This window comes from Gavialis gangeticus, unplaced genomic scaffold, assembly GCF_001723915.1.
Source record: "Gavialis gangeticus isolate Ggan-Ray unplaced genomic scaffold, GavGan_comp1, whole genome shotgun sequence".
Taxonomy (NCBI): domain Eukaryota; kingdom Metazoa; phylum Chordata; order Crocodylia; family Gavialidae; genus Gavialis; species Gavialis gangeticus.
Genome location: NW_017729027.1, coordinates 19,633,515 through 19,645,072, shown reverse-complemented (window position 1 = coordinate 19,645,072; position 11,558 = coordinate 19,633,515). Strand labels below are relative to the sequence as shown.

The 11,558-nt window shown below is 46.6% G+C and overlaps 1 protein-coding gene across 1 annotated transcript in view; it reads right to left on the bottom strand.

The window, feature by feature from the left end:
* Positions 1-11,036, bottom strand: part of OGFRL1 (opioid growth factor receptor like 1) — a gene marked incomplete at its 5' end in the record, with an annotated part of 29,485 nt that extends 18,449 nt beyond the window's left edge. The window contains 3 exons of the mRNA XM_019520333.1: positions 5,213-5,294; positions 5,885-5,971; positions 10,956-11,036. Coding sequence (XP_019375878.1) covers positions 5,213-5,294; positions 5,885-5,971; positions 10,956-11,036 — 250 coding nt within the window. The remainder of the gene's footprint in view (positions 1-5,212; positions 5,295-5,884; positions 5,972-10,955) is intronic.
* Between the last annotated feature and the right edge of the window lie 522 nt (positions 11,037-11,558).

The following is an 11,558-nucleotide window of genomic DNA, read 5'->3' as shown; positions in this document are numbered from 1 at the left end:
CCACACACACACACACACACACACACACACACACACACATTAGTGGTGTTTCATTTTAATCGTAGAAAAATGTGGATTTGTGGGGGGTTTATCAGAGAACTTTGGATTTTTATCAGAGAAAACCAGGATCCCTAGTGATCAGGAACTACCAACATGGATGTGTCAAGAGTTATTTTCGATCAACTTGATTTAATTTTACAATGAAGTCATTGGTTTTGTGGATAGAGGGTGAGCAATGGAACTGGTGCACCTCAACTGTAGCAAGGCTTTTGACACTATCTTTCATTATATTCTCATTAATAAGCTAAATGAAATACAGTGTAGATAAAACTACCAGAAATAATATTCAAAATCTAAAAATATGCTGGATGTGTCTTGTTAAAAGCTACATTCCACAGTAAAATCACTCTAAAACAGTGGTCTCCAACCTTTTTAAGTAGATCACCTTTGGCATTTAAAAGCAACCCAAGATCTACTGTGCACCATCCCCTTCCCCCTCCCCCCCATCCAGCAGGTAAGTCTGTGGGGAGGAAAGTGGGGAGGGGCAGATTGAGGCAGAGGGAGAAAAAATTATTTGGGGGCATGCCTCCCCAGCAGGTAAATCTGTGGGGGAAGGTGTGGGGGGAGGGGAAAGGGCTGTGAGGGGGGGTGGGACAGATCGAGGCTCCAGCCCTAGCCCACTTCCTCCCTCACTGCTGGGGCCTCGATATGCCCCCCCCTCCCCCGTCTTCAATGGCAGGGAGGGAGGGGGGCTGGAGCAGGGGTGGGCCCAGAACAGCTGGGGCAGGGGACGAAGTCGCAAGCAGCTCGTCTGGGGGCCGCAGGGAGCAGGGACCACACAGCCCACCAGGGCATGGACAGCATGTGCCCCTGGATCTGCATGCCCGCTGGGCTGCTGCTGGCTATGGCTGAGGTGTGCTGGGCGGAGCTGGAAACGGGGCTACGTGGTGGGCTGCAGCACCTAAAAATTCGCCATAGCCCTTGCTCCCAGTGCCACTGCCTAGCCCGACCACAACCAGTGCAGAGCAGACCACTGCCATGAAGAGCACAGCACTGCCTTCCCCTTACCCCACCGCTTCCCCCCCGGGGTCTGTGGGAGGAAGGGGGGCAGCTGGTGCAGGACGCCAGAGTGGTGCTCTTAATGGCAGCAGTCTGCTCTGCGCTGCGGTTAGGCCAGGCAGCAGTGCTGGGAGAGGGGGCAATGGCAAATTTTCAGGGGCCTGCATAGTCCTGCTCCCAGTGTCACCTGGTGTACCCCAGTCCTAACCTGCAGTGGCAGCCGGCATGCAGATCTGGGCAGCACATGCCCCCCATGCCCTGCTGGGCTGCGTGGCCCCCAGATGAGCCACTCACGCCTTCATCCCCACTCTGGATGTGCAGGACCTGCCCCTGCTCCAGCTCCCCTCCCTCCTTCTCTCACTGCTGCTGCAGCCACCGGTGCTGCCTGGCATTCGGGCGGAGGGGCACATGCCCCCACAGCTGTGCACAGTGGAGGCCACTGCCATTGTAGGCTGGGCTTTGCACCCCGAGCCCAGCTCCAGCTGGCCTGAGAGCGGCCCAAGGCCACGTGCATCCAGCAGCTGGACTGAGCCTAGTCCCTTGCCTGCCCAGCAGTGGGACTCACGTGGTGTCAGGCCGCTCCTGCGTGGGCTGCAGGTGGGCTCGGAGTGCAAAGCCCAGCCTGCAACAGAAGCTGCCTCCTCTGCACACAGATGGGGTGGGCACGTGTCCCCCAGGGTCACCGCCAGGCTGCACACAGTGGCGGGAGCCCCCCACGCTCCTGGATGAACCACCCAGGCTTGATCCTCCCACCACCCGCCCGCCCGGCTGGGGACCCATTTAACGCACCCCTGCTCCTGCCTCTGTAGCACTGGCCTTGACCGCAGAGGCCTTGGTCTGGCCTCTGCCCCTTCCCTCCCCTATGGACTGGTCTGCTAGGTTGGGGGTGAGGTGCATGCAGACACACTCAGCCCCCCCACCCCAGCCTCAGATTGACTCCAAGAGGCTCTGAGATCTACTGGTCAATCGAGATCCACCGGTTGGTGACCACTGCTTTAAAATCATCCAAATAAACCACTATATATTTTCTGAATGAACGTGTGCTTTTTTTTCTTATGTACTACAGCATTTCATTAACAAGCTGTGTTCTGACCCTCTTTGAAGTGCTAAATGCATAACTGGCTGAATCACTGTGCTTAGAAAGTTGCCATCAAAGGCTTTGTGGCTAAAGGAAAGGTAGTTAGCCATGTCAGTCTGATGTCAGGCAGAAGGCAGGATAGGATGTGCTCTAGGGGAAGGGGAGGTGGTGCTTCACTTAGAGCGGCTCCAAGAGCCCCTCTAATTAAAGCACCTCACTGTCTCGTGTATCAGTATCCCTGTGCTTAAAAATGGCAGTGGGAGTGCTTGAACTAAAACTGGTTCCCCATTTTTAAGTGCAGGAACACTGATACACGAGATGCAGAAGGCTGCTGGAGCATGGTACTTACCATACTTCAGCAGACTCAATTAATCGAGTCTGCTCCGATGCACTGTAATTACAGCACCTTGGCGCAGACTTTGCACTAATGTACAGGCACCCTTAGAAACAAACTCACTCAGAAATGCATAAACATTTGAAGTAGGCAACCCCCTGCTTTGTCAGAGACACCTGATGATGCAAATGGTTAGCACATGATAAAGTAGGCTGTTGCCTATGAAAGCTTACCCATTTCTGAACAAGGTAGTTTCTAGGCCCCAGCCAGAAGTCACAGTTAATGTGTGAACTGTGCAATAAAATACATCATACATTCAACCAATTTGCCAAGTAACAAAATTGGCAAACCACCCACAAAAATGTTCCACATTTAATGTGGGCCGTGTGGTACTTTAGGGCCCTGACAGATGCTAATTCAGTCACTTGTTTATTTAATGTGGAACATTTTGTGGCTGGTTTGCATCTCACTTTAATCTGAACTGGTCACTGATCCCCAGCTGTCTGTGCTCAAGCATGGATGCAGCCAGAAGCACATGTACCATTGACAGATCCACAGTAGGTAGGTAGGTAGCTAGAATGTAGGAAGAGACTGATTCTCATCTCAAGTGCTTTGTAAGCAATGCAACACCCTATCTACCTGGGTACGAGCTCCCCTGCAACTGATGAACTAAACTAAACAGGATTCATTCCGGAGCCAGATGATTTAATGCCACACTATCAGATTGGTTTAAAGGACAGTCCATTATGCGAGTGTGGTGATACATCACAGACTGTTGACCACCTCCTCACACATACAGCACACCTGCACATCCAGGATGACGACCTGGCAGGAGTCGGCAATAAAGCAGTTGTGTGGCTCTGTCACATGAATTATGTGTTGAGGAGGAAATGAAGAATATGAGAGAAGACGATCCACAGTGCAGGCAGCCACATAAAAGCTCCCTGATCCCCAGCTGCCCATGCCATGGTATTCATTCAGTCCACTCCAGTCCAAATTCCAGGCTTCCTGCATTTGGGCAGTCACTCATTTGGGACTGAATTAATTTTACACCCAATCCCCCCCAAAAAATCACATATCCTGCTGTGAATGTTTGGCATGGCAGAATGTGTTTTTGAGACTCAGGATATCACTTGTCAGATCCCAGTAGCGCAACTAAATCATGTTTGCCACTGCCTACAGTGCCATCCAGCCCTTTAATTAAAATATTAAATAGTACCCAATATTAATGATTTGGAGGATGAGATGGAGTATACAGTAAGCAAATTACCTACACCAGAGTGGGGGTTGTTCCAGGCAATTTGGAGGACAGAATATTCAGAATAACCTTGATGACTCTGGTCCTTTTTTCTGTTTAATCAAATGAAATCCAATAAAGACAAGAGGCACAAAGTGCTGCACATAAGACAGAACAATCATATGCACATATATAGACTGGCTAGGCTGCAGTGCCGCAGAGAAGGACCTAAGGGTTATAGTGAACCATAAGCTGAATTTTAGTCAACAGTGCACTCTTTTTTGCAGAAAAGGCCAAAACTTCTGAGCTGTATTATAGGACTGTCACTTGCAAGTCAAATTAGTAATTTTCCCACTCTGTCAGCACTGATGAGGCCTCACTTGGATTACCATGTCTAGTTTGGGGCATGGCAGTTCAAGGAAGTTGTGGGCAAATTAAAAGAGTCCAGCAGAGAGCATCAAATATAATTAGAGGTCTACAAAATATGATTTACAGGGAAAGGTCAGTAGAACTGGGATTAGTATGGAGAAGAAAAGACTGAGAATTATTTTATGTCTTAATTTTATAAGTCTCCATAAAGCTTCTAGAGGGTGATAATAAAGATGATGACTGTTTTCTCTGGTCCAGAAAATAGAACAAGAAATAATAGCTTTAAATTGCAACAAGGATAATTTAGCTTGAATTCTGGAAGAATTTTGTCACTGTACGAATGGTTAAGCACCTGAACAGACTACTTAAGAGTTTGCAGAACCCCTAATCTTGGTAGATTTAAGAGCAAGTTAAACAAAGATTTGCTTCCATTGGTTTAGACAGGGTTGCTTCTGCCTTGAACAGGGGATTGGACTAGATGATTTCTTGTGGTCCCTTCCAGACCTACTTTTCTATGATTTTGTACTTTGTCATAGCCAAGCTATGTCTCAATCTTACCAGTTCTTTCTGCATAAGAAAACCTTTCCTATCTGTGCACAAAATTAAAAGTCCCATCCAGGTTTTGGTAATCTTGTATCTCAATTTGTTGAAACATCCTTTTCTCTGACTTTGACAAATGCAATCCTACCTTGCCAGAACGCTGCTGCAAGGACCATTTGCCATGTCACCACTTTCTCTGAATCACCCCATTTGTTCCCCCTTCCTATCTCATTAAAAATAACCTATTATGTCTTAACTTTCAAAACTCTCCTGGGCCTCTCCTCCAATATTTTATCTCATTCACTGTCAGAAGACCTGACTCCTGCCTCTAACTGGCCCATAATGAGAGTCTCCATCTCCCACTTGTTCAATTTTCATATACATGACTCCATTCTCTCTCACGTGTAGCTTCTAACGCTGGAAACATTCAATTCTTGTTTTTCATTTTCTTTCAAGTCTCCTAAAATCTCTTTTTTGCTGTGATGGTGCATGAACTGCAGAAAACTTACCCCTAGCATCATAAATATCCATTCAGTTTTACCTCATTATTATTCTTATACTTCTGTTAACCCTTATGCTGTTATAGATTACTCACCATCAGGTTTAAAGGGAATTTTATTCTTATAAAAGCGGAGATTACACAAGTCATTTTGATATCGAAGATCCTTAAAGTTCTGCTGAAAAGGAAAAAATAAAAGTATTATCCATCTGCAAGACAAGTATCAATGGTAGAAAGATATTGGCATTCAGCTCTTTTCATAGTTTGGTGACAACAAATGCAGGCTTGAGAAAATATTGAACCTCTGGGAATTGCACACATGCTTAAAGGTAAGTAAATGCATAAGTGTTTGAAAGATGCAGAAGATGAAAAACTGTTTGGGGTAAGGATTCTCCTAACAGCACCAGGACCCTGATTTCAGTTGAAGCCTCAGGGTGCTTCTGTAACACAATAATTGACATGCCAGCATCTCCTTGGTAATTTCCAAAGATTTACTAATGGACAACATGATGTGTCATGGCTCTTCCTCCACTGACAGTCTAATGTGTCCCCCAATTTCTAGAGTTTGCAGGAAGAAGTTGTACAGGTTTGGCAGGAAACAGTGTCACATTGGTTCCATACTTTCCTTTTTGGCATTTTCAGCCATTCCATCAGTTTCTGCTTTTTCATTTCTGATATTTATTAGGGTATGATATGGCTTAGGGATTTCATTTGGATGTTGTTGTACTTTATTAAAACAGGGTTTTAAACCAAAAAAAATCTTCTTACTGGATACTGGTGTCGATACTTGTACAAATCTCTTGCTGCATAGAAGCTTCTCTTTGGCTTAGTTGTCAGTTCGGTTGCATCATCACTCTGAAACATTTAAAGAGTAGATAATGTCTGCATACAAACAAACAAACACTGAATCTTGGCTGGTGTGACTATGATGCTCTATACTTTAATAAAATTATTTTGCAAATTGTCTTCAGTTTAAAAATACAGAAATATACAGAACTGTATATATTTTAAATAAGTAGCAGGAAGGCTATTTTAGTACAACATAGTTAACTTTAACATATAGCAAACAGCCTATCATACATTGTAGACCGGACGCAGCCCACCAAGACATTCTATCTGGCCCATGGGGCCCCTAAAAAATTTAGAAAATTACTATTAATCTGCCCCTGGCTGCCTGTCATGCAGCCCTCAATGGCTTGCCAAAACTCAGTAAACGGCCCTCCGCCCAAAATAATTGCCTGCCCCTGTTGTAGACCCTTTTATAAGTTTCATACTTTCTTCAATTTAGACCAAGAGTCCATAAATGTGGGGAGCAGGAAACAGCATCAATTAAATCCATCAGCACTCCCCCATTGCCAAATTTCCAGTCTCTGTGGGCCAGATGACATGGCCTCGCATGCATGAGCCCATGCATGCGAGGCCATGCATGGGCTCATTCCTGCCCCAGCTCAGTGCTGGGGCAGGAACTGGAGCTGCGGCAGCAGGTCCAATCTACCACTCACAGTGCTGGGAGCAGGGTGGTGGGGCCTGATCCAGTGCACATGGAGCTGTGGCAGCAGGCCTGATCCAGTACATGCAGGGCCAGGGTCAGAGAAGTGCGCCTGATCTCACGTGCATGGGGCCAGACCTAACGTGGCAGGGCCCAATCAGGCTTGTGCAGAGACAGAACCCAGGTGGCACGGTCTGATCTGGTGTGCATGAGGCTGAGGCTTGGGAAGCATGACCCAATCCAGTCTATGTGGGACTGAGACCAGGGCTGGGGCTGGTGCAGCAGCCCTGATCTGATGTACGCAGAGTCAGGACTGGAGCTGGGGACAGAGCAGTGGGGCTTGATTGGTCATGTATAGGGCCAGCACTGGAATGGCAGGACCTAATCCAGCACACAAGGGGCTGGGGCAGCAGGTCTGATCCAGCACACACAGTAAGGGCTGGAGCCAGGACAATGCATCCAATTCACCGCGTACAGGGATGGGGCTGGAATTGGAGTGGCAGACCTGATCCAGTGCACGTGTGGTTGGAGTTGGGGCTGGGCTTGGGTGGTGGGCCTAATCTGGCATGGGGCTAGTACCATGATATGATATGCAAGCCCAGAGCCTGATCCAGAGCGTGCCAGAGCAGGCCGCAGCCTTATACACACTGGATAGGGCTCATAGACAGCCTGCAGGCTCATCCTGTACCACTCATTCAGCCTACAAAACCAATAAGTTGGGCAACACTGATCTGGGAAATACACATTAAGACAAAAGAAGGAGCTAACATGAAGATGAAGCAAAACCACTCCTTGTTTTTAGTGGCATCAGATGATTAAGAAATCTGTCATGCATTGTCATGGAAGCAGACTTTTGTCAATATTGCACTCTGAGGGGAAAAATAAATCGTCACAGACAAGCCTATTTGCAGTACTGTGTACCTATTCAAACAATTTTACATAATTTAGGCAGCCAGCATTCAGAATATAAATTTAAGCTCCAATGAAAAGTGCCATTAAACCCCTACAGCAAAACTATTCTTGAGAGAAAATAAGCATTTATGCAAGTTTGTAACAGCCCCCCAACTGTTTTAGAAACTGTGGGCCTGAGTTTGAGCTCATTGAACTCAATGGAAATGCCCTCATCAAGTTCAATGGGCAGTAGAGCAAACCGCATACATGTTATAAAAAACACAAAACTGGACAGGGACTTGATAATTCTATTATCCACTTGATTGTTCCTATAATCTTGTTTTTAGCTGCATTATAACCACAGATATTGGGTTATTTTGCTAGATGCAGACATAAACCTCTCCTATCAAAAGCAATGCATAAACTAGAAATAAACTTAATTCTGCACACTCATTAAAATACATTTGCAATAGCACAGGGATGCCACCCTTTTGGCCCTGTGGCTGGATGAGTGGGGTGGGGTGGGACTGCAGGCCAAATTCAATCTGTGGGCCTGATCCTGCACACACAGTGCTGGGGCACGATCCTGAATGTCATATCGTAGGTGGCAGCCCTGGCTTCACACTGGACCAGGCTTACTGCCCCAGCCACAGTTTTGATCACCTGTGCACTGGATCCGGTAATGCTGCCTAAGCCCCAGACCTGGCTCTGAGTGCGCTGGATCAGGCCCCACTACCCAAGGCCTGGCCCTGTGTGCCCCCGATCAGGCCTGCCAACCCAGCTCCCCACACACTAAATTGGGCTTGATGCCTCAATTTCATCCCCAGCTCTGTATGCACTGCATTAGGCCCTACTGCCCAAGCCCCACACGTCAGATCAGGCCTGCTGCTCCAGCCCTACATGCCAGCGTGATTCTGCGCCTAGAGCTACGCCACCTGGGTTGTGGGGTTTGGAAATGTTGTGGTGGGGGAGTGGTGCCAGGATTAACTGAGGCTGCTCCCTCCTCACCAAATTTCCAGACCCTTGGGGAGCCCTGTGGGCCACATAGGCAGATCTGGCCTGTGGGCCAAGGGTTGAGCATCCCTGCAATAATGCAAAGTAAGACCTAATTTTGAGGGCCCAGAGGATTGTCATCTGCGTCTCCCAAATCCTCATCATTTGTACATTGTTTACAGTACAAGACTCTTTGCCTACTGGTGTCTATTATTGTGCATCATTTTGTAAAATTGGCTCTAACTAAAGATAAAACATGCTTACTTGAACAACAAATATTTTTTGATAATTAAAGAGTATTACCAAGTCTCAGGCACAAGCTAGATTCACCCCAATGCATTCGCCCCAAGAAAAGGAGCCAGTTTTAAAATTCTAGTTTTTGTTTAAATTTTTCAAAACAACAGTTTCAGTACCATATAAAAAGGAAATACTTTTCTTGGCTAAGAATGAGCCAGTTGGATCCTTGGGTGAAATTCTGGCCCCATGGAAGATAACAGGAAAACAATCTTTGACTTCAGCAGGGTCAAAATACCACCCCAGGTTCTTAAAAAGTAGAACTTGATCTAGAAACTCCTGATATCAGATCCAAGGGCAAACAGCAAGACTGTTTCACATGCTTATTCTATATTCACATCCTCAAGCCCTTAGACATCTGTTTAGAAACTATTTTCATTTTGGTGTTTCAAATTTTAAAATAAAATTAATTGCAGATGTCAGCAAAGGGTTGGCACTGGCAGCCTCACTATAATTGGGCCTCATTTTTCTCACTTGATAGCTTACAAATAGTTGCTACTATAATACATTTGAAGGAAAACAATAGACTCATATCAGAATGAAAGACTAGCTACCACAAGACACTTACAACTTATTAAGAAATATATCTGTCTTCTTCAGACTAACCTCATAATTTTCATTGCCCTAGCTTCTTCTATGGTACACAGGTAATGACGAGTGTCTAATGTTTGTGCGGCTGAACTGAGTAATCTTCAGTTTAAATGAGAGCTGTCTTTTTATATTGTTTTAAATTTGGTTTCTATCCAGTTCTGACAAACTGGAAGCTCCTTGGCCCCTGCAGCTGCCCAGTGAAACTGACAATCATGTCAGCAATGAAGCTGACAAAAAATGTCAATTTTGCAGAGCTGCTGCAGGAAGGTCCAAGGGTCCCCAGCACAAGGCAGACCTGCCGGCAATCTAGGCCTTTAGAATCCTCCTTTGGAATGAGTGAAAGCTCACTCAGCCTGAGAGGTTTCATATGAACTATCTTTGGTTCAACAAAGCAGAATTTAACTGATGAAATTTTATTCCACTGGAAATTTTGGCTGCTGACAGACGTGAAAAAATCCCCCCCAATACACTTCACCGTAAGAAGCAGTGCATTAGTTCCACTCAGCTCCACAGCATCTGTATAGATCGCGTGTGCCGCTTTTGTCTGAGGACTGATTCAATCAGCTCTTAGATAAAAGTGCCAAAAAGACCCCACTGAAGAGCCTCATCTATACAGATATTAGGTGAGTCAGGTCAAACTAACACAATGCCTCTTCTGGGCATGTGCTAGGTTTGGCGCGGGGGCATGCCAAGTGTTAAGTAAAGGGCCATTTTTGTGGAGTTTTATTTTTATGACTGTAAGCTGCCTTTCTGGCCACCTCTAGTTTGCATTAATAGGCACCAATGAAGCTATATGAATTGAAACCAGTGAAGTGGGCTTTTCATAGAGAAGTAGGACTGGAAGGAACCTCGAGAGGTCATCTAGTTCAACCTCATAGTCATCACACTTGCCTTTTTTCTCTAAAATTTTCTTACCTTTACTTAGGCCATGTCTGCTACATAGTGTCAGGAGTAATGCTGTAAGTGAAAGTCCAGGCAACTAACCCTGCTCAGGTCTACAAGTTACTGCGATTAAAATGTTGGCAGCTACTACTAAGCTTGCTAAAAAAAACCCTTCCAACTATGGAAGTTGGCCTAATAAAAGATATCAGATTCACCCAAAGAACCTTGTCTGACTACTACATAGGCGCATTTATCTGTACTAGGTCTCCCTCCGTCACTACTAGAGACCTCAGGGATCAATTCAGTAGAGCAGTCTCATCTCTCCTAATACACCAACAAGTCCCTTCTGCTGTAATTCCTTTGCAACCTTTCTAATAGCTGCACTTGTTCAGCAAATGCTGGGCCCAACATCTGGTACAAGGCACATTTATGAGCCATGGATGCTAAACACTTTGAACTCCCACTAAACTCACTCAGCCTCTTGTAGGTTCAGTAGCACAGCACCTTGGCTAACCCAGCCAGTCTACAGTACTGGCTGTCTACTTGGAGACAACTTGTCATCATCACTCAGGGTGTGCACAGAAGTGCTCCAGGCACATTTTACAGCACTATAGTTTACAGCACTTTTTATAGCATTATAAAGTTACAAGCTCTTAAACATGACAGGTGTAACGTTGGGGGGTGGGGCTCTGAGCCTACCTGCACTTTCCAAGCTAGGAGGCAGGGGTGTTCTGCAGCCTCCTGGGACTTCTCCACTGCTCCGAAACGTGCCCAGCGTACAGAAGTTATTTAAAGCGCTGTAAAATACAGAGCTTCAAATGGAAGTGCTGTGTTCATTTTTAAAGTGCTGTAAACCAATGCACTTCTGTTAAGTCAAGGCAATAAAGTGCTGCAAATGGTGAACCGAGCAACTTCCGTACATGCCCGCCGCTCTTCCCCAGCACTCCTGGAAGAGCATCATCATTTCTTCCAAGGATAAAAGCAAGCAGCGGTGATGAGACAAGGGGCAATGGGACCTTGATAAACACAGCCCCTGGAGATACCCACAGTAACAACGTAAGCATGACCCTCCTCATCTGTCCCATGTAAAGGACTTTCTCCCTGGGGGGGGGGGGTACAGGACGAGGGGCTCCGCTCGCTGACCTCTCCCTTCCTGAGGGGGGAACTTCGGTGACTTCTCCCCCCTCAGGAGAGGCAGGGCCAGCAGGGGCAGCCGAAATCAAGCGCCCTGCCCACGGGGGCGGGGGGAGGGGGGCCGTGCCAGGCGCAGGCCGCTGGATGCCCTCCGCGCCCGCCTCTGGG